Below are 23,949 nucleotides of genomic sequence, written 5' to 3'. Positions count from 1 at the left end.
TACAAGTTAAGCCAATTCAAATGAGTTTCTTTTCTTTTAAAACAATCTGACACAGAACTTTAAAAAGTGATTCCTTATCTCTTTTCTTCCTACCCTTTGGTGATCTCTTCCTCGGAGTTCCATTATTTTCTTTACCTATAGGACTCACAGATCTTGTCTTCCTCCTGTGATTCAGGCCTGCATCACCAAGTACTCACTAAGCATTTTGAATTAGATGTTCTCTAGTCATCTCAAATTCAGTATGTTCTTTATCTTCCCCCTAAAACCATGAGCTTCTTCTAAATTTTTCTATTGTACCAAGGATACTACCATCTTTCCAATCATTTACATTTGTAACTTCTGTGCCATTTTCAATTCCTTACTTTTATTCACCCTTTATAATCAGTTGCCAAATCTTGTCATTTCTTTCTCCATAACATACTTTTTTTTTATGCAAAGAAACAATCTACTAGAGATGAAGTCTTCATCAGTTTTGTCTTTCCCCACTCTAATCCATCCTTTACACAGCTGTCAAAAGTAATTTTTCTAAGCTGTACACACACACACACACACACACACACACACACACACACACACACACACAGACACATCCACTAGCCCCACTAAATAAACTACAGTGGCTCCCTTATTATTTCTAGGATCAAATGTAAGCTTTTCTTCTACATTTGAAGCTCTTCACATCCTGATGCTTTCCTGTCTTTCCAATCTTACATATGACTCCTCTACACATTCTGTGGTCTAGTCATATGGTCTAATTGCTGTTTCTGTTATAGAATCCTCCATCTTTACTCTCTGGGCCTTCTTGCTAGGAGGTTTTCTCTCCTTATTTCCACTTCTGGAAAATCCTTGGCTTCTTTCAGTATTCAGTTAAAGTCTACCTTTTGCAGGTCTTTCCCAGTGCCTCTGGCTCTTTCCATCTCTCCTCACTACACCTCCTGGAGCACACCTATTTATGTGAAGGTTTTTTCCACCTTTTTGAGGGCAGGGACTATCTTTGCTTTTGCTTTTTCTTTTCTTTTTTTTTTTTTTAAAAGTATCTTCAGCATCTGACAGCCTAGCTCACAAGCAACCATAGATAATTGGTTAATGTGACTCAAATTTTAACTGGTCTGAATATAACCTGAAAGGATGAAACTGAACTCAAAGCTGAATTTTAAAAATAAAAAAGCATCAGATAAGATACTCTAAAATCCTTAGAAGTGAGCCTAGATAAATATGGGCTATTAATTTCAAAATTAATTAAAGACATATCAAATAGAAATTTATAGTATATTCTAACAGCATCAACCTCTTGGGCCAAAGGGTGACAATTAGCTCTAAAAAAAGATTAGAAAACAAATACCTGAGGGAATCAGTTTCTTCTCTGTCGTCTTCACTCCATTCCAAATCAATGGCATCTTGTCCTTTGCTCATAACAAACTCCTCATCTAAACCAACCTTCTGTAATATATCTCGGTATCTGCGCTCTGCCTCTTTCCTGGCACATAACTGCAAAGTGAGAAATTAGATGTCTGTAACTTGTGAACCCATTTCTCCCTCTCTAACTTGTGTTCCATATGTTAATAATTTTGAGTAATGGGTATGGATATTTTGTGGCCAAAAAGTACCTCTTAATGTGTTAAGAACAAAATTATACTTAGAAACTCTGTACCTTTCTTGGAGAAATGGAGTTTAAAGGCTACAATGAGATTTGATATTGAAGCCAATTCAGTTTGAATAAAATTAACTTAAAGAAGTTAAGAAATATGAAATTATTCTCAGTCGTTTTTAGCACAACAGCTGGCAGATGAGGGCCATGATAATTTATTTTCTCCAGGTTTCAATCAGTCAATTAGGTACTTGTTGGGGCACATGGGACACATCTGAGTGCCCAGGAATTCCAAACAGATCACTGGGGAAACCCAACTGGTATCTCAATTCCTTGGGCAAAAATGGGATCTTAATTCTAGATGTGTGGGTTGAATAAAATCTAGCCTTTAATAATCTTAAGATGGCTTATGTCATTCCTACATTTTCCAAGAAAATCTCAACTAAACTTTAGCTTCTCCACAATTGATTGGGATAAATAAAGACCAGCAGAGGGAGTCTTATAAGGATCTATCTTATTCATCCACAGACCACCCAATAACCATTTTATTACCATCTTGTCTGAAAAGAATTCTGCAAGATGGCGCTGAGGCTCAGGCCACCTAAACCGATCCTGTAAAATTCCTAATCCTACTAAAATCTCAGAACTACATGGGGAGGAGATATTGAGGAATATATAAAATGATCTTGATGCTATTTAATGTGAACTCTAGACTGCAATAAAAACACCAGTGGAGAAGACACTGTTTAAAGTGTATCATTTTTTTATACTCTGTGAGGGGAAGTATACTTGTACAAGATATAAAGATTTTTTGAATTGTAAAGGGCTGAAACTCTTGGTTTCACTGAGGTCGGACAACCAAGCACTTAAAGGCTAATTACCAATTGAACAATACTCTATAAGAATATGCTTGGAAAATGGCCCTTCCCACTATCCTGTGCTGGCCCAATCGTTTGGTTTATACAGAGAATTGTAGGAGGGATAGGGGGTAGAGTAAGACTAGCCAGGGTCACTTCTGGGCAGGAGACGAAGAAGTGAGGTTGTGGAGAAACTATGACTTCTACCATCCATCCCCTTGACTTCTACCGCTACAGACCAAGAATAAAGATCAAGGACTTTACTTATCCTGATTCCAGCTGATTCTAAGGTATCCAGGTGCTAATGTGCTCATCACATTGAATGATAGTGATTTTATAAAATAAAACATCCAACTCACATCTTCTCTGTGAGATTAGAGTTAATTATTTAATTCCTGACACCTAAATGTTAGAGGATCATTAAAAAACATTCTTCCAGAAGAATATCCAACCCAAGCAGATTAAAAAAAAAAAAAGGCAATTTTAAAAGGAATTCTACCTGTGTCACTTGTTCAAAGAGATATGGTCTATTCTGGACTCTTCTCTTCATTTCCTCCAGTTCTTTCTTATACTCCTTTGTTCTTTTCTGATCATTCAGCCTGAAATTAACAAGATTTCCATAAAACATTCCATTTTGTTTCAAACTGGAATACAGTAATTTCCAATTTTGTCTACTTTTAGCAAAAGAATTCATTTTCTGCTACAAGTAGATAACTGGATTATACAAAATATCCAATTATCTTGTAATTCTACCTGACTTTTTTCAAGACTTACTGTCATTTCCAGCACTCATAATCAATTAGCATTTATTAAGTGTCTACTATTACCTCCAAGATACATCTGTATGCTTTTTGGGGTATACTAACCAATTCTCTTTCAGCTTTGTCTTGTACATTTCCTTTAAGCTTTTATGGGGATCCATGGCTTTTGCTCTCAAGGTCACAGATTTATACATAGCTTGACATTTCTTCCTATGCTGCTCCATCCAGAGGGCACTCTCATTCTCTTTATCTTTTTTTTCTTCAAGGGAGCATCTAAAAGGAACAAGGAAGAATGAGACAAAGACAGACAACTTAATGATATGCTGTATGTACTTTTTATACACACACACACAACTATACCTACATGATGTTATAAAAATCTTATGGCAGTTTTAAACTTTAATGAAGCTTTCCTTTATAATATAAATATATGTATATTTAATTACAGCTTTTGTTTAGATCTTTGGAGGTATTTGCATAGAAATGAATCCTTGACCTCTATGAAGATATGTTTATCAAACCCTGGCATTTGCAGAGGGGATTGATTACAAGGTCCTTTGGGACTAAATATATTGACTTATTTATAGCTGTCCATTAACAAAGGCAGTTAATTAAACATTCAGTCAAAATAGTAAACTAAAGTAATATCTATGGTTGTAGAAACTTGGAGCAAATCTAGATTTTCACCAAGTTTCTTGCCTACTAGAAAGCAAAAGTGTATCTTCACAACATTAGAATAGTTAAGTCCATGGGCTTTATAAATGCAAATTCATTCACCTAGAGAAAACAAATGAAATTTCCAATGAGGTCTCCCTATGGACACAGTCATCTTATCCCTCTAGCAACATGCTAGAAATCTTCATTGAGGTATTTTTAACATTATGTGGACACCAAGAAGCACTCAAAAGGAGCCATCTAACTTTTGTATTGTACCCCCCCCCAAACTATCTTGGAATATGGTAAGCACTGCTTTTCCATTCGTTGATGTCTAATACCTTCCAAATCTCTTCTTGGAAAATGTATTTAAGAAAAACAGGTATGAGGGTTAGGGCTATCTGTCTATATGTCCTCTTACATTCCTTAATCCTGAATCAAATTTCCCAACATATTCTTGCTGACTTCCTTTATTCCAACCTTAGCACTGAAGTCCCCTAAGCACTTAGTGTTGACACAAACCGAATGATCACTTCAAGTTTTATTTTCTATAACTAATTTTGTCATATAAACTTTAACTATCTTCATGCTGCTCTGAGTCAGGTTTTTATAAGGATTTTTAGTACTTTACAAGAATTATCACAAAATAATCAAACAGTAAGGCATAAAGCAGCAAGTGTTTTAATCATGGCACATTTTAACTCACAGAGGAAGGCTCAAAGCCTAAACATGGGAGAACAGGGGCAATATGAAGTATGAAGGAAAAGTATATAGATCAGTCTCATGGGAATACAATTGATTTGCTCAAGAGAGTCTCCCTTCAATGGTCTTCAAACCACAAGAAGAGGAAGAACAGAGTCAACAAAGGTCCTTCAAAAAAGCTCCTTTGGTATTCTTTGAATTTAGGATATTCTTCAGCTTCAGCAAACTTTATTCTTTCTAATCAATGTTTAGAAGAACAAAAATAAAAACATCTCAATTGATCCTCACAACATCCTTGAGGATAGGAGTTATTATTATTCCCATTTTAAAGATTCAGAAACAGAGGCAGCCAGAGAAAAGGCAAACAGATTAAGGAACTTGCCCAAGTCACACAGCTAATTAAGTGTCTGAGGATGAATTTGAACTCAGGTTTTCCTGACTCCAGATTCAACAAACTTTCCACTGTATGATCTAGTTGCCTCAGACACTTGGTAGAAAATAACTAAGTTGTACTCACCTTCATACCAATCAATCAATCAATCAACATTTATTAAGCACTTACTATGTACCAGGCACTGAACTAAAACTGAGGAGACAAAAAAAAAAAAAAAAAAAAAGACAATATCTACCCTCAAGAAACTTACAATTTAATAAGACAATGTAAACAAATATACATACAAATCAAGATACCAAATAAATGGAGAATAATTAACAGAGGGAAGAAGTAAGAAGGGTTGAGATAGGCTGCAAGTGAAAGATGAGATTTTCTTCAGAACTTAAAGGAAGCCAGAGAAGTCAGCAGTCAGGAGCTGAGAAGGGACAGAATTTCAGGTTGGGGGAACTTCAGAAAAAAATGCCTGGAGCTGGGTTTTTGTTTCAAGGAACAGTTTGGATTCATTGAAATCATTGATTGGGGTAGATAGAGAGAGCTGTGGACAGAACACTGGTCCTGGATTTGGGAGAATCTGAGTTCAAATCTGGCTTCAGACTTAATACTTACTAGCTGTATGACCCTGGGCAAATCATATAATCCCAATGGCCTCACCAAATAAATAAATAAAAATCATTGATCAATTTCCCAAATACAAACTAATTTTCTTCCACATCAGTGCCTCAGAAGCAAAGATGTAAGGATCTGATGTTGTCATACAGGTTTAGAATTATGTACAATTAAGAACAGTAAAATGGTCAACTTTATCTAACCTTCTAAATTTCATCTTATTGATGGTGGCTAAGGACCCCAGCAGTGTGATTTGTGGAGTACAGGCACGTGGGATAACTGTTACTTCTAACCGTGATTGGAATATATTACATTGCCTTAAACAAATATCAAAAGGCTTAATTACTCACCTAACAGCAGATTCCCTTTTCCTAGTAGCATCTGTGATGTGTACAGGAAGAGTGTTAGGAGAGAGAGAGACAAGCCCACTCAGAGAACGACTCCTTTGTAATGGAGCCATGGATGATTGTGGAAGATTCTAGAAAAGATTAAACAAATGTGATTGGGACATACAAAATGTTTCTATATTCATTCCAAAAATCATTCAACAAGGAGTGAAAATATTCCAAATTGGTGTCTTTAGTCTCTCTAGAGCTGCCCTAAATAGGACCTTAGATGATAATCACCGTCCACATTCAATTAGTTGTCAAGTCTAATTGATTCTACCTCCATAACATCTCTTAAATTGAGTTCATGTTTTCATCACTTCCTGTAGGATTATTGTCAAATTCTTCTAGACTGGACTTCCTACTTCTAGGATCTTTACTCTCTACCTATCCTTTGCACAACTGTCAAAATAAGCTTCTTACACAGTACATATCTGACCTCAAGTAAAGACATAGTGACTGCCTAATGCACCTTAAGCTAGAAAGACAGGGATTCCTGGTGAAGGTTACAGCTGCCCCAACCAGGACCTTAAACACCAGGCTAAATGCCAAAAGGACCAGGACCTCAGAAACCAGGCTTGACCCAAAAGGATATTTTCCTACCATCTTGGAATCAAACTCTTGAAGCAGCATCACATATGAATTATGTAATGACTCTGGGGTCCAGACCTTTGACTTTTAACTCCCTAATGCCCCTTCCTATCTCCCTCTAGCTCCCGGGTATTTGGAAAGGAAACACTGTATCAATGCTACCCCTCCTCATCCCAGGAGGCTGGAAAGTAGAGGCCACCATCTGGAATCTATGGCCAGCAAATGTGCAATTCTTACTCCTCTAATTCTAATGATTCAGAATTGCCATCCCTTAATTGGAAGCTTTCTTCTTCTACTTTCTTTCTCCACACTATTCTACCATCTAGTGCTCTCCTTCATTCTCTTAATCCCTATTAAGTCCCCTGGAACTTTGTTTAATGTTTAACTTCCCTTCATCCTCCATTTTTCCTTTTCATACTTTTCTTATAAAAATCTGGCTTTCTCCACAAGACACTAAATTCCCACATGTTTTCAGTACTGCTCAAATCATTTCTCCTGTTCCCATCTTATTAGGCCATGAAGAACTGGCATAATATTGGCTCCCTGCTAATGAACATTTCCACATTCTCCTTTTTCCAGTGTAACCAAACAATTACTCTTTGTACTTCACGTTGTCCTTTCTTGTCACTCAGTTCAGATAGCTGTTGTCATGATATATCGGCTTCTGCATTATTTTTCCTTCCCTAAATGCTCATAACTTCACCTTTGGTTCCCCTGATTCCTTGCTGGGTCTCTGTCGGTGGTGAAGACTGGCAGTTCTCAACTGGAATGGTTTGTTTCGTGTTGCCTCTCGGGTCTCCCTTTTCTGGGCAGCTTCTTTTTGGAAGGCTCTATAAAGACTCTTAAAGTCAGGGACACTGGGATTCACCCTTGGTTGGAAATCAAAGTCTCTCTGCAGGAAACTGAGTTTTTCTTGCCGTGTCCGAGTGGATACCCGAGATTTTGGATCAGTGTATCTGTTAGAAGTGAAGGGGGATGAGGCTGCTTGCAGGAGATCTGTGGCTCTTCTCTGTATTCGGTGCTTTCTGCACAATTCAGCTTCTGTGAGAGAAAAAGCAAATTAAAAGGTTTATGGGGGAAGGGGCAAAACACAGGATCTTTCATGCCTATGTTATATGCTAGAACATTAAATGCTTAGATCTCAGCAATAATGATTGATAATCCTTAAGGTTTCCTTGGCTCTAAGCCAAATTAGTTACTTTGCTTCAATAAGCCAAATATTTAATAACTGGGAAAAATATCTCCTTGAGTTTACTCATATTATGTGCAATTTCACTGGCTGTCATATTGAATGGCTTTCCCATTTAAGTTAGGACTAGAATCAGGACTTGATCTCATATTTCTGGATTGCTAATATAGTTCTCTATATACTCAAATATTCTGGTGTACAGTTAACTTCAGCTATGAGAAAAGTATCAGCTAAATGAGCACAAAATTACCACAAAACCTGTTTCTCATATAGATTCCTCTTTGCTTCTTATCGTACTTTCTAGCAGCAAATGTTCTATCATTATGTGACTAGGTAAAATAATCAAGTTTACTATAGGAGGCATTCTACTTGTCTTAAGATAGTACTGAAAGACTCACTGATAGCTCAGTGCTTCCTTTGGCAGTAGGGAGGGCAAAGATGCTGCTACTTCATAAATAACTGAAATCCTTTATAATCATTTCTCTGAGTGCATGCCCAGATCCTTTGAGGATCTGGTCATAAGACCTCTACATGCAGAAAAAGAGCAAGAAGCTGGGGAACTAGGAGATGATGCAGGATGCCTTGTAAGATAATCTGTTTTACCTTTGAGCTTGTCACCCAGGGCTGGCTCCAAGACTGCTTTGGGGACCTTCCTGGTGACTTTTTGCTTTGAAGTCTTTGCTTGAGTCATTGCTGCTGAACCTTTCTGTCGAATGGCTTCCTTTTTCTGTTCTTCCTTCTCCATGAAGCTGAAGGGTTTAAAAGAAGACAGGAGCAATTCTTTCCTCTTCTGGATTCCTGCCTGTCTGCGGGCCTCATTTTGTTCCATGATCTCCTGATAAAGAGGCAAATAGACGTGAGCGGGCACTGGCTGAGCCTGGAACTTCTTCTGGCATTCGGCTTCCTCCTGGTTCTGCTTCTCTACTTGCTGTCTTCTTAGTTCAAATGAGGCGCAGGATGGTAGACACCGGGACTTCCTATGTGCCTCCCGCAGTGTCATGTGAAAGGGCTCTGGAGTCGTGACAAGGGAGACCCAAGCCAGGGTACTCCTGTGGGGTGGAGAGTGGCCAGAAGAAGCAGCTAAATAACTTGCTTGAATACACAGGTTTTCTTGTGTAAGATCACTGAAGGGGCTGGACCGCTTTGAACTGTCAGATCTGAGGGGAAAAAGTCAAGGGTTACCTTATCTATTGTGGGAATCTAGGAGAGAGGGAAGTGTCTTTTTACTTTGGAGTCAGCAAATACCCCAAGTGGAAGGTTCCTCTATGTTCTCTTTTCATCAAATTTAAATTCTTAGGTTCCAGATGTTACATCAGAGACAAGGGATATTCTTCCTACACTTTGGTCAGTATTCCTATTCCCTTAATTGTTGCTCCTTTTTCTTGCGTTATACAGACTATCTCAGTATGTATAATATTCTCCCACAACAGAATTAATGGCTACCAATTTTGACTCACATTGTTTTCTTCTTTTGGTTCTTAGGGAGAGTATAGCTTATTTGGAGAGAGGGAGTCTTTCTCATATCTAGTAATCTATTCTAATAACTTAGTAATTCTATAACTTAGATTACAAAATGTACTTATAAACCAACTATAACATGTGAGGAATTGATTTATTTTAAATTTAAGAATTTTATAAGTACTTCAGTGTGATATGCTTTATTTGTTTAAGTTCATTAAAGGATACATTTGGCCATTTCTGGAAAGTTGAGGTTAGGCTGATAAGTCTAAGCTGTTAGAATGCTTATTGTAATTGATTACAATCAATTAATTTATTAAGCCCTTACTATGTGCCAAGCACTGTGCTAAGTCCCAAAGACATAGATATATACAATAAAACAATCTCTACTCATGCTCATGAATTTACATTCTAATAGGAAAGACTACACACACACACATATACACACACACACACAGACTAAAAATAAAGATAACACATATATGTATATTTACACATTACATGTATATGTAAATACACACACTAATTAAATACAAGTTAGGTGGGGAGAGTACTGGTAATGGAGGGCACTAGAAAAGGCTTCATGCAGAAAATGGTGTCTGAAAAGCATCCTAAAAGAAGAGAAGGCTCTATGGGGAAGAAGGGCATTATAGGCATTAGGGACAGCCAGTACAAAGGCATGGAGATGCAAGATGAAAGACCAGTTTTATTGAATTAGAGTGTAATAGAAGAAAAGGATGATCCAAAAAGGCAGAGAAGATAGATTAGGGCTTTAAAAGCTAAACATTTCTCCTCCTTTGGACTAAACACTCCATTATGTCTTTAGGAAACCTTATTTTCAGGAAACTCATCCATTTTGGTTCAATTTTACAGTAGTTCCATTATCCTCTGCCATCTTGGAGGAAGAAGCAAAGAATACCTCTCAATGCCTCCTTTTAAAGTGGGATCTTAGGCCAGTTTTCTCTTTACTTTCCAGCAGCTGCACTCCTTCATACTATCTCTGTACTAGGTACCTTTTCTTCTCTCTCCTTCCAGTTTTTCAGCTTCCTTGCATGTGTTGTCTTCTCCCAGTAGATTGTCACTTCATTAAGAACAGGAATTATAATTATAATTTTCATATTTCCAGTGCTTAGCACACTGACTACACATATGGAAGGCACTGAGTTCATGTTTGATTTTGGAGGCAAGAGGAGGCTGCCAGAATTGGTTAAATAGATGAGTTGCACAGTCAGATTTGCACTTAAGGAAACTTACCTTGGCAGCAATGAATATGATGGATTGGAGAGAGAACAAACTGGAGAAAGGGAGATTATTGAAGAGGCAATTGCAATAATCCAGGCAAGAGATGGTGGCCTGAATTGAGGTGGTGGCTTCATAAGTACAAAGAAGGAACTAGATGTGAAAATGTCATAAAGGGAGAAATAGCAAAATCTGACTACTAAGTGGATATGGGGTGTGAATAATAAGGAATCCAGGGTAATACTGAGATTATCAATCTGAGATATTGGGAAGAAGGTGGGATAGAAATAGGGAAGTTTAAGAAAGATAACAAATTCTGTTTTAGATATATTAAGTTTAAAATGTCTCTGGAATATCAAGTTTGAATAGTTGAATAGGTAATTCATGATATATGATTAAAATTCTGGGTAGAGAGAGATAGTTGATATGGGAGCCATCTGCATGAAGGTGACAGTTAAATTCATGGGAGATGATGAGATTACCCAGAAAGAGACACTATTACAGAAAGGAAAGCCTAGGGAAAAAATTCATAATTACCCATAGTTAAGGGATCTGATGTGGATGATGAGCTAGCAAAGGAGACTAAGAAAAAACAGTTATACAGGTAGGAAATAAACCAGGAGAGACTCATGTCATGCAAACCAGAGAAGAAGGTATATTCAGGAAGACAGGAGGGTTGGTAGTGTCAAATGCAACAGGCAGGTAGAGAAAGATGAGAGAGGACTGAGAAAAATCATTAGGATTGGCAATTAAGAAATCACTGGAAACTTTGAAGAGAATATTTTCAGTTGAATGATTAGGTTCAGAAAGCCATACTGCAAAGGATGAAGGAATGAGAGCAGAAGAAGGGAAGACAATGAGTGTAGAGAATTTTTCAATTCTAACTGTGAATGAAAGGAAAGCTATAGGACTGAGGGAAAATTAGAAATCTAGAAAATATTTTATAAGGATGGAGGCAACTTGGGTATGTCTGAAAGCAGTACAGAGGTAACCAGTTGATAGGAAAAATTGAAGGTTAGAGAGAAAAAAGATAATTGAGGATCTAATTTACAGGAGATGACAGGAGAGGACTGAATCACTTGCAGAGAAACTGATCCTAGCAAAGAGAAGGGGCAACTCTTCATCAGAGTAGAGAAAAAGAGAAGTGAGTTGGAAATGATATTAAGGGATTTTGAGATGAAAAGAATGGAAGAAAAGGAAGCTCATGCCAAATGGTCTCAATTTTTTTTCAACAATATTTTATTTTCCCAAATATATTTTTCAACATTCATTTTTGATAAGATTTTGTGTTCCAAATTTGTCTCTGTTCCTCTCTTACTTCACTCTCTCCAAGACAGCACATGATCTGATATAGGTTGAATATGTATAATTCTTTTAAACATACTTCCATATTAGTCATGTTGTATATGAAAATTAATTATCAAAAGGGGAAAAAATCACAAAGAAAGAAAGAATAAAGCAAACAAATTATAGCAACAAAAAAGGTGAAAATACTATGCTTCAAATCACATTTACTCTTCATAGTTCTCTCTCTCTGGATGTGGATGTCATTTTCCATCCCAAATCTACTAGAATTATGGCCTCAATTTTTACAGAAGGCTAAGAAGGTTGGAGGAAGGGAAGGAAAGAAGCATTTATATTGCACTTAGTATAAGCCAAGATTGTGTTAAGCATTTCACAAATATTATCTCACTTATTTCTTACAACAGCGCTGCAAGGTCAGTGCTTTTACTAATCCCATTTCACAGTTGAGGAAACCAAGGCAAACAGAGGGATAAATGACTTGTTTCAGCTGTTCAGTTATTTTTCAATTGTGTCTGACTCTTTGTGATTCCATTTGGAGTTTTCTTGGCAAAGATACTAGAACAGTTTACCATTTTCCTTAGCTCATTTTAGAGATGAGAAAACTGAAGAAAACAAGGTTAAATGACTCACGTTGGATCAAAGAGCTAATAAGCATCTAAGGCAGCATTTAATCTTCCTAACTTTAGGCCCAGCACTCTATCCATTGCACTCTATAGCCCATAAGGAGATGGTCTTAATAGAGAATTGCATATTTCTATTTAGCAAATTTCATATAAGAATGGGACTCCAATTCTATCTATTTTGAAGTAATCCCATATCTTCATATGGGAGATCAATATACACAATATATATAAGCAAAATGAGATCATGATAAAGAACTGGCAGATGAGTAATTACAAGTAACAGGCTCTCAAAAGAGTTGAGCCTTTATGAGGTTCACTTTTCCCAAAAGTGTTCTCACTCTAAAGAGAAGTTTTTATTTAACTTACCTAAAAGACTGATGAAACTTGGCCTGTGCTTTCCGTCTGTTACTATCTTGGAAAAAACATTCCAGTTCTTTGTCCTCTATAGAGGATTCATCATCCAGCTTTGCCTGATATACTGAGTTTCGTCTGAATGGATAGTGTCTGGGTTTTTTTTTCTGTGCCTGGAAAATCTCATAAAGGTATTCATCTGAGTCAGAGGTGGTCAAGTTTGTCTCAGTCTCTTCATGGAGGAAATCTTCCAGTTTTCCTGCCCTGTGCAAGACAATTCCATTCCCATGTGGTTCTTCCTCTGTCTCTGTGTCTGAGGATTCTTTAGGGAGAAATACCTAAGTGAAAACAAAGATGGTTATTCAGCAAAACTTTAATTTTTATTCATTCCTAGAATGCTCTCCAAATAACCTCTCGAAAACTACTTTAGTGTCCAGTTTTCCAGTCTACACTATTGTTCTTTGTATGTCTGTATTTCCAAAACTCTGTTAATGTTGCCCTTAATCTTTATCTTATACATATGTAACACCATGAGGCACTGTGAAATCTTATTTTTGCAGTTTTAGAATGAGAATAAACTTTGTGTGTTCTGATGCTTTAAAATTTGGGTAAAGTCACTATTTAAAAATATTTGGAAGGGTTTGGGGGAGAGTTCAGGAGAGTGCCTGCCTTTATTCCACCATTTTGGCTTTGCTTTCAGAAAATAAGCTTTGGATAAATCTTTAACACACTATTCCTTTCACCCACTTTACTTATTTCCCTTTAAGGAATAAGTCACTCTACTCATAAGGCCCAAAGGCACCCATGATCTTTTATAATAGTTGACATTTATATAGAATGTTAAGGTAGATATAAGCTTAATATATTACTTTATGGTTTACAAAAGGCTTTCCATATTTTGATTTGATCTTCTCCACTGGCCCAGGAGGTAAGTTTTAAAAATATTATTATCTTCATTTTATAGATAAGAAAACTAAGACCCATGGGCAAAATAACTTAAGAAATGTCAGAAGTAAAATTCTAACCCGATCTCTTATGACTCCAATGCTCTTTTCCAGAACTGTAATGGATTTCAGAAATAATTTGATAACAATAATAATCAACATTTACATGATACTCTTTTTTAAAATTAATTTTATAATTATAACATTTTTTGACAGTACATATGCATAGGTAATTTTTTACAACATTATCCCTTGTACTCCCTTCAGTTCTGAATTTTCCCTTCCTTCCCTCCACCCTCTCCCCTAGATGGCAGGCAGTCTTATACATGTTAAATATGTTATAGTATTTCCTAGGTACAATATATAGGTGCAGAATCGAATTTTGTTGTTGTTGTTGCAAAGGAAAAATTGGATTTGGAAGGTAAAAATAATCTGGGAAGAAAAACAAAAAATGCAAACAGTTTACACTCATTTCCCAGTGTTCCTTTTCTGGATGTAGCTGATTCTGTCCATCATTGATCAATTGGAATTGGATTAGCTCTTCTCTGTGTTGAAGATATCCACTTCCATCAGAATACATGATACTCTTAAGTTTACAAAGTAATCACTTCACAACAACCCTATAAGTTAGGCAGTACAAGTATTATTCCTATTTAAAAAATAGGGAAACTGAGGCTTTGAGAAATTAAAAGATTTTGTCATTGTCACAGAGCTAGTAAATGCCAAGGTCTCCCACTATATGGTATCATTGGACCCAGATGGCTCTGGAGGAGAATGTGAGGCTGGTGACTTTGCACAGGCCTCCTTCACCTCAACCCAATTTATTTGCATCTCATGGCATCACTTTCCTGATGTCATGTCCTTCGGAGGACAAAGGACAAACCACAATAACACCACCTTTTCTAAGTGCCCTATCTGATTTTCCCCCAAACAGCTAAAAGCCTGCGTTGTGACCTACCTGATCTTCCCCAAACTCTATCAGGTAGCTCAAGAGACACACATATCATATATACCACATACATGCCAGAGATAACATGTCATATATGTCATTAGTGAAATTGATACAAATGAGATACACATGTCCATTATTTACTGATGGGTAATATCATACTTGTGAGTGAATAAACTGTCTTCTAACCTGTGCTGGCTGATTTGTGCAGTGGTTCTGCAACACCACTAAGTTTGATAATGTATTATTGTAGAAAATAGGTGCAATTCAGGGAGCAGACAGGGATATTTTTTGGACATGCCCAAATACTCTGCTTGACCACTGCATATTTTTACAAGAGTTTTCCTTTTCTTTAAATGAAAGTAGGGATACAAAACAGATTTTGTTAGTTAAAAGATTTAATTTAAAAAACAGCACAGAGAATGATTTGCTCAAAATTTCATAACAAGGAAGTAGCAAAACTGATATTTTGCTTGAAAACATTCTTTCTCTCTTTTTTAAATGTGTGCTTTTTATTTTCAAAACATATGCATGGATAATTTTTCAACATTAACTCTTACAAAACCTTGTGTTCCAATTTTCCCCTCCTTCCCCCACCCCCTCCTCTAGATTGCAAGTAATCTATTATATGTTAAACATGGTAGATATATGTTAAATCCAATATATATTTATACAATTATCTTGCTGCACGAGAAGAATCACATCCAACAGAAAAAAATGAGAAAAAAAATGCAAGTAAACAACAACAGAGACTGAAAATGCCATGTTTTTCCTTTTGTTTTTGTATCCTCAGAATTTAGCACAATCTCTCTCATGTAGTATTTAATATTAGAAATACTTATTGGATTGGACTAGATAAGATGAGACATAATTTAGGAAACCCTGATGAAAGCCCCAACTTTGCGGCTGGCAAGAATACTTTCCCTGCCTAGCGTGTCCCTTCCATAGGCCTCATTTTTCTTCTCTGTATGACGACTTTTGCTTGATTATGCACACTTATTAACAGTTGTTTTTAATGGATTTTTAGGCTCTCTCTCTTTTTTAATAACACGGTAATTTCCCTCAATATCTCTCCTTATTGGCCATCCTATATCAAAAATATTCTTTTCAGGGAGAATGGGGGAGGAAAAGGCATTAAAATAGGCTTTTTCATTTGAAAAAAATTAAAAATGAGGGAGTTAGACGATTCTATCTATGATCCACAAGTTCTGACATTTTATAAAATGAATCAAACAAGATCCCGTTACATCCCCGTCACCGCCCACTCAGGCCCCGCCCCTTCTTGGGTCACACGTCACCCCGCTCACACGTCTCCATGGCAACGACGAAGACTGTCTCTTTCTCCATAAGGTTACAATTCCTGAACCCAATGCTGGTTCCTGTCTCCCTCTGCTCTTTTTTCTCACCTGGCTGTCTTGTTCTCCGCATTCGCGGGCTGCAGCAGGCCTCTCCACGGTCATCTTCTCAACGAGACTGCAGCGACAGCAGGGACAAGGGCACCGCTCACCGTGCCAGTGATACCAAGGTCTGGCCCCGCCCTCCCTTCTTGATACTGAAAACCCATTGGTCAATCCCCACAGGCCACAGAGCCAATTCCCTTCTCTGTCTGATTTGTTACCTTAGTATCATCCAATGACTAATACCGGAACTGCTTTCTGATTGGTTGAGCGAAGGTACCAATGTCTCTTCTTTCTTTCTGTTGCTAAGTTTGACGAGTTAAGTTAGGGAAAAAAGCTTAGCAATTGGTGGGTAGTTCCGCGGAAGCATGCTGGGATGGCGGAAGGGGCGTGATCAGTTGTTTTCCTCTCAGCAATGGCAGCTTGCTGTCGTGTGACCCGTTTTCTGGTTGTCCCTGGAGCAACCTTGGGAGGCCTGCGGCTGCCGGGGCTAAGATGGCTGAGCGGCCCGATGGGGACGGAGCAGGCCGTCTACGATGTGGTGGTGGCCGGCGGGGGTATGGTCGGGAGCGCCATGGCCTGTGCCTTGGGTAAGATTCGCTCGGGGTGGAGGGCAAGGGGGAGGAATCCCGGAACGCCTTTCATTTGAGCGCTCAGCGAGGAATGGTTTTTGAAGCTTGCGTCCTCTCCCACGTACGTTATCCCGTCTGAACCTTGCAGCTAACGTAGTAAATGGCGAAAGCTTGTTATTCCCGTTTTACAAATTTGAAAACGGAAATTGAGCGCTGTGCTCAGATCCACGTGGCAGTGTTGGAATCCAGATCTACCTCCTTTTTTTCTCTTTTCGGAAAAAGAGAAAATCGAGGCTCAGGAAGGTGAAATGTGATTTGCCCAAGAGACTTGTCGAGAAGAGACTCCCGATTACTGCCTCATCTGCCCATGTGGTGTGCATGGCAAAGACTCCCAAGCGTCGCTGGGGGTGCTTTCTACTTCCTACTTGTTATTTTGGGCTGCTACAAACCTCCTCCTAATCGTTGGGCTAGATATCATTTTATCTATGAAGAAATTCAGGCCCAGAAGTTATTTGTGGCCTAGCTGGGGTTTGAACAGAGGATCTTTGAAAATCCAGCATACTTTCCATTATGCCATTGTATCTATTTCCAATAAGCATTGATTAAGAACTACTCCGTGAAGTGCTGGGCAGACCAAAAGAGCTTCTGCCCAAAGGAGCTTAGAATTTAATGATGGAGACAACATGCAGACATACATACAAAGCGAGCTGTATGCAGAATACAGTTGGAATAACTAATAAAGGGAAGGCATTAGAATTAAGAAGGGTGGGGCTAGATTTCTTGTAAAAGATGGGAATTTGGTTGAGATTTAAAGGAAACTGAGGAAGTCAGTAAAATTGAGGGGGGAGAACGCTCCAGGTATTGGGTCAGCAGAGAAAGACCAGGAGACCAGTTTCACTGGATCTAAAAGCATATGCTGGGCAATGGGATAAAAAATGATTGGAAAGATAGGAAAGGGCTGGGTTAGGCAGGACTTTGCCCAACAGTATCTTTTGTATTTGAACTTGGAGCAATTGGCAGACTGGAGTTTATTGAGTAGGGGGAGTTGACGATCAGACCTAAACACCTCAGTAACTCCTCTGTGTGATTCTCTAAGAAATAAACCTGGAGCCACTGTAGTTAACTTAGTGGAGGTGTACCAGTGTCAGAATGGTCTGACAACCATTTTGCTACATGTCGTTTGGATTCTGGATTGAAATGGAGATTCATGTGGAGTGGAGAATGATCCTGAGGTCTAGGATCTTCTGGGCTGGGGGTAGGAAACACTGGGATTCAAATTTAGATGCTAATTCTGTGCCCTTAGGGAAGTCATTTAACCTCTGCCTCAATTTTCTTTCTGTAAATGAGATAACAATTCCTACCTACTGGGGTAGTTGTACGGAGTAAGTGAGTGGATACTTAGCACTGTGCTTGGCCCATTGTAAACACTATGTAAGTATCGCTGTTAACTATCCTGTTTCTATGTTCTAGATTTCCAAACAAATTTAGAGAAGGAGCACTTGGGCTTGAAATATGTTGGCAGAATTCATAAATTCTGGCTTGCAGGTTCTAGAGATATGAAATTATCTGAGATAAAGAGGTATTAAGGAAAATTTGGAGGAAAGTACTAAAAATGCTTCTGCTTTTCATAGTGAAAATTATCAGGAATAATAAATATTTTTTGTTACATGAAATTATCTGAGATAAAGAGGTATTAAGGAAAATTTGGAGGAAAGTACTAAAAATGCTTCTGCTTTTCATAGTGAAAATTATCAGGAATAATAAATATTTTTTGTTACATTCATATTTGTTTCTAATGTAGCTTTTGGTACACTATTTTATTTCATACTTAGTATGTTAGAGAAATATAGTATTGAACTCCCCCCCCCCCCCCCCCAGAGGCTGGGATTAAGTGACTTGCCCAGGGTCACACAGCTAGGAAGGGTTAAGTGTCTGAGACCAGATTTGAACTCAGGTCCTCCTGAATTCAAGGCTGGTGCTCTATCCACTGCACCACCTAGCTGCCCCAGTATTGAACTTTTCTAACAGAACTCTAATTCATATTCAAATACTCACTGAGTAGTTTGGGAAATGCTTGTAACCTTGATTGCTTTTATTCTGAGACATATCCTGAAATAAGATAACAGGTCAGTTATTATACATCATGAGGCTGAAGAGGAAAGGAGCCTGGACACAGGCTATCCTAAGCCGTGTTTGCTCATAGGGAAGTCAACCCTATAGAAGTATTAAAAGAAATTCCTCTCAGCACTCTTGTGACCTTAATTGCCTTATGGAATGGAAAATTCCCTGTTATTGGTTGTGTTGGGGCTTTTTGGGTTAGACCTCTCATTTAATCATTGTTAACAGCTCCTAGCTTGAAAATATGCCTACATATATAATTTCTGCTCTATTTCTGATTCTTGTCCCTGGTGAACAAACACTGAATATTTCTTAGTAACCTGATTACCTGAAGTGGTAATAATTCTCTGAGAACTTGTAGTATCTGATGTCTCAGTAGTTTTTCGTTTTTTCCTTTCTTAATACATTCCATTTGCTAAATTGAATTTCCTATTGTTTTCTTTGAAGACAAGGCAAAAAGGTATTTTCTGACTTGGAAGGTTCATTACAATTATGGGCTGTGTGATTAAATTGGTTGAAATGTAAGTGCCATTTATTAACTGCAATAATCCAATGGTATTTTTATACATCATTACATCATCTGACTTCTGCATAAAAATCAGTGATGACTGTTGTCTAATCCTGTATGTGAAATAAAATGTTGGCTTTTTTAGGACACAACATTCATTTTCGTGATAAGAAAATCCTGTTACTAGAAGCAGGTCCAAATAAAGTTGGGAAGAAGTTGCCAGAAACTTACAGCAACAGGGTCAGCTCCATCACCCCAGGCTCAGTAACTCTCCTTAGCAGTGAGTATAAGAGGCTTTTAATGCTTTGGCTGTGTGATGAACTCATCTTTTCAGAGCCGTGGCCCTTAGTTGGGATTATCAGATAGATTTTATTGCTTCTTTAACTTGTTCTGAATGGATATTACTAAAAAATTGTGATGTAATTATGGTGTCAGTGTCATTGGCAAAATCTTAGTTCAAATCCTGCTTGACAATTCCTTTGTGTGGTTTGATAGGTTTTGTGTGTGTATGTGTGTGTGTGAGAGAGAGAGAAAGAGAGGAAAGACCAGGATCAGAGTAGTCTCTACTTCAGTGACTGTTATTTCACTATGGGCATTCCTGCCTTCACTGCATAACAGAAACAGTCTACTGATTCTCTTGTCCTTCCATAGATTCCCCATAGACATTCAAGCCAGTGTGCTAGAGGCCTTCTAAATCTTTTTGCATTTTGTGAGTCCTAGTAAATACTTGGATATCTACTTATTATTCTTCCCTTTCACTATACACCTGGCCTATTTACTTTTCTAATCATACATTTTGGGAATGATGAACCTTATGCACTTTATGCCACTTATTGCACGTCATTGGAAATGTGTTATAGCCTACCCATAATATTCTTTTGTCTTTATGATGATCTTTGAGTCATATGTAACTTTGATTCTTTGGAGTTTGTTGAACAGAGAATTTCCATTGTTAATAAATAACAAGCAGGGCCTAAAAAGAGAGATTTTTTTTGATAAAGGTGTTTGTCATTGTGGAGAGTGGCTTATACAGGATCCAGATAAAAGGGGGATTCCTTGAGGATTGTGATTTACTCCAGACTCTCTTGTTTTGAGATGAAATCTTGAAACATTAGAAATCTTCTTTAGTAATACTGATGATTATTCTACAGATCTTAGGGGAAAAAAAATAGTTAAGAAAATACCTATTGTTCAGACTCTGAAATGTAAGGCTAAAACACACAGATGAAATTACCAAATTTTATATATATATATATATATATATATATATATATATATATATATATATATATATATATATTGCCTCAAAGGAATCAATTAATTAATAAACTTTTATTAAACCTTTACTATACTAACCAGGCATTGTGCTAAGGAACATAAATAAAATGTTCTTTTATAGTTTGAAGAAGATGGTGAAGAAAGATGAACAAATTGAATTTTTTTCTCCTTCAGCAATTTATTCTATAAATAGCATTTTAAAAATGCCTTTTATCCTGAAACTACCAGGATAGTTAGCTCCCAAAAGAGTATTTTTATATTTTTCAAGGGTTGAAAATACATGAGGGATACTAAAAACATTCCATCCAGTTGGCAAGAAAGGATGGAAGAAAAGGGCAAAAAATGTCTATGGTTAATAAGAAGGAAAGGGGGCAGATTAGGATGAGAATGAAATTTGGTCATTGATTGATTATCTTTGTTCTTCACATCCTCCTTTCTTTTCTAGGTTTTGGTGCCTGGGATCACATCTGCAACATGAGATACAAACCTTTTCGACGGATGCAGGTGCCTCAATCACTGCCTCTGTGAGCTGGCTAAATGTCTTTCATGGTGTTAGTATATTGAGGAATAAATGGACTATAAACTAGTTTTGTTTCCTTCCTAGATTATATAAATATAAGCTTTTAATTGAGCATCTAAGTGGTGCAGCAAACAGAGTGTGAACCTATAGTCAGGGAGACTCATCTTCTTAAGTTCAAATCTGGCCTCAGACATCTATTAGCTGTGAGACTCTGGACAAATCACTTACCCATTTGCCTCTGTTTTCTCATCCATAAAATGAGCCGGAGAAGGAAATGGCAAGCCACTACCAATATCTCTGCCAAGAATATCCTAAATGAGGTCATGGAGAAGTCAACTGCAACTGTACAAAACTTAACGATAGCTATTAATTATTCTTCTGTTAATAATAATCAGCTTTAAGGTTTGCAAAGTGCTTTACATATGTTATTTTATTTGATCCTCCCAAGAGACCTGTGATATGGGCACTACAGACAAGATCCTTATTTTACAGGTGAGGAAATAAAGCTTAGAGAGAGAGAGAGAATGTAACTTACCAGTGCCTACACAGCTGGAGCATGCTAGAAATAAAATTTGAATGCAGCTCTTTCTGATTTCAAATCTAGCACTCTTTTCAGTGGTTTAGTTACTCTCACAAAATTAGCATTTCTGTGGGGATTCCCAGCTCTTTACATATTTACTAACTAAAGAAAGATTTTTAAGAGTTGGTATATCGAGATGAATATTTGGAACTGAGGGAAAAACTAGACTTGGCATTTTCTGCTTAGAGGGCAAAAACTTAATTTTTATTAGCATTTTTTCCATATATTTGCCTTTTGGTAAACATTTTCCATTTGCCTTTCTAGGTTTGGGATGCTTGCTCAGAAGCTCTAATAATATTTGATAAAGATGATTTAGATGATATGGGATATATAGTGGAGAATGATGTCATTATGTCTGCTCTCACCAAACAATTAGAGGTCATCCCTGGTAAGGAGCTAGTTTCTTTCAGATTTTCTTATGTCTTTTAGAAGGTAAACTGTCTGTTACTGCCCTGACACTTGGTGGAAAAGGACTTCCTGTTAGCAAAAAGTACTTTGTCTAACTCCAGTTGAGTGTCTCAAAGCTATCTCAAACTCAACTTGTCTAAAATGGAACTTAATTATCTTCCTTCTCAACCCTCTCATTTTCTCAACCTTCCTATTAGTGCTGAGGCATCACCATCCTTCCAGTCACACCAGCTTACCATCTACATGTCTTCTTTGACTCCTCCCTTTTTATATTCAATTTGCCAGCTGATCTCATCTTCACAGCATTTTGTGTATATGTTCCCATAGTTATCATCCTTGTACAGCACCTTATAGAAGCACTTTTGCAGTCATCCTTTGCACATTTGCATTCTTACTCAGTTATTGTTTCTTTTATTTCCTTAGTAATTCTTGCTAATATGGATTCACGTTTTCTAGTCTGCCAATTATTTTTGCCTAAAGGCTATAAGTTCTGCTTTTACAATTCTTATTTTTCTTTTAAACTATTCAGGAATATCTTGCTGCAATCCCATGCTTTCTTGGGAATGCATGGGGTACTCTGCTACATCAGGTGTTGATTCATTTTCTTTTGTCTTGCCATATTTATTTATAGATGTCTGAACTCATTTAGCTGATTTGGAGGTCATATTCCTTTTTGTCATTAATGATGGTTTATCTGCTCACACTCAGGATCTTTGATTGAGTTTTCTTTCTTTCTGAGATCCCTGATAATTTCAATCTCTTTTTCATATTCTTCTCTTGCTCACTTTTTGACTGCTTTTTCAGTTTCTCTTGGGGCTGGACCACACAGAGCCATCTCAGCCCCCTCTCACAATGGACAGTGTTCCCCCTTTTGTCAGCTTCTCTGTCCACAAGGATTGGATAGACTGACACTGTTTTTCTTTGGTGATAAGGTGGAGAATACCTGCATGTGTTTATGCCTGATGTTTGTTTGCTTTTTACTGGCCCTTCTTGCTGTTTCTTACCCAGAGCAGAGAACCTGTTTCCCAGTTCTGTGCATTCACCTTGACTCTCCTCTAGGCCTAGAATGCTGTCCTGCTCACCTATGATTTAAAACTTCCCTGGCTGTCAGTTCCACTTTATCCAGTTTGAGGTGTCTAAGACATAGTTATATGGTTATTTACAGGCTAACTCCCTCATTAAAATTGAGAAGGGACATTTTTGCTCTTTGTCTATCCAGAGGTTTGCAAAAATACGCATATAGTGAGCATATTGTGAATACTTAATAAGTGCTTCTTGACTTAATTGTCACTTCTATTTTTTTTTTTTTAATTTTTAAACATTTTTTTCCCTTTCCCCTTCCTGAGACAGTATGCAATCAGATATAAATTATACATGTGCAGTTACGCAAACATTTCTATATTAGACAACTTGTACTAGAAGACTTGAAAGAAAGTGAAAAGTAGCATGCTTATCTATATTCAGTCTATCAGTTCTTTGGAGGTAGGTAGTATGCTTCATCATTAGATTTTTGGGATTGTCTTGGATCATTGTTTTGCTGAGAATAGTTAAATCGTTCACCTTTCTTCACTAAGTAATATTGCTGTTACTATGTACGATGTTCTCTTGGTTCTGTTAACTTCATTTTACATCAGTTCATGTAGATTTTTTCAGGTTTCTCTGAAGTCATTCTGCTTATCAATTCTTATACCACAATAATATTCCATTACAATCATACCACATGGGTATATGTATATAAATAGCCATTTCCCAATTGATGAACATCCCTTTGATTTCCAATCCTTTGTCATGACAAAAAGTGATGGTATGAATATTTTTGTATAAATAAGTCCCCCCCCCCCCCAAAAAGGGGGATGTCTTTAGGATACAGACCCAACAGTAGTATTGCTGGATCAAAGGGTATGCACAATTTTATAGCTTTTTAGACAGAGTTCCGAATTGCTGTCCTGAATGATTGGATTAGTTTAGAAC

The 23,949-nt window shown here is 37.4% G+C and overlaps 2 protein-coding genes across 3 annotated transcripts in view; one reads left to right on the top strand and one right to left on the bottom strand.

Annotated features, from left to right (window-relative positions):
• FAM161B (FAM161 centrosomal protein B) overlaps positions 1-16,161 on the bottom strand; it is a 39,764-nt gene extending 23,603 nt beyond the window's left edge. The window contains exons 1-8 of one of the 2 annotated variants that reach the window (XR_012486479.1): positions 16,004-16,158; positions 12,720-13,042; positions 8,332-8,885; positions 7,243-7,580; positions 5,913-6,040; positions 3,312-3,479; positions 2,945-3,044; positions 1,343-1,488 (exon numbers count right to left, since the gene is read on the bottom strand). Coding sequence is in view for 1 of the 2 variants with exons in the window: in XM_074290042.1 (XP_074146143.1) it covers positions 1,343-1,488; positions 2,945-3,044; positions 3,312-3,479; positions 5,913-6,040; positions 7,243-7,580; positions 8,332-8,885; positions 12,720-13,042; positions 16,004-16,057 (1,811 nt within the window). In the remaining variant the exon portion in view is untranslated. Of the gene's footprint in view, positions 1-1,342; positions 1,489-2,944; positions 3,045-3,311; positions 3,480-5,912; positions 6,041-7,242; positions 7,581-8,331; positions 8,886-12,719; positions 13,043-16,003 lie in introns of both variants that reach the window. The other variant, XM_074290042.1, reaches the window with a different exon arrangement.
• Positions 16,162-16,288: 127 nt separating this feature from the next.
• On the top strand, positions 16,289-21,958 carry COQ6 (coenzyme Q6, monooxygenase; the record flags this gene model as incomplete). The annotated part of the gene is given in 4 exon segments (XM_074290052.1): positions 16,289-16,584; positions 19,338-19,472; positions 20,916-20,974; positions 21,835-21,958. Coding segments are annotated over 4 exon segments (493 nt in total), but the record flags the coding sequence as incomplete, so codon positions are not given.
• Between the last annotated feature and the right edge of the window lie 1,991 nt (positions 21,959-23,949).

The sequence above is a fragment of the Sminthopsis crassicaudata genome, chromosome 2, assembly GCF_048593235.1.
Source record: "Sminthopsis crassicaudata isolate SCR6 chromosome 2, ASM4859323v1, whole genome shotgun sequence".
Lineage (NCBI taxonomy): Eukaryota > Metazoa > Chordata > Mammalia > Dasyuromorphia > Dasyuridae > Sminthopsis > Sminthopsis crassicaudata.
The sequence above is the reverse complement of the archived record's forward strand: the minus strand, read 5'-3'. Positions and strand labels throughout refer to the sequence as shown.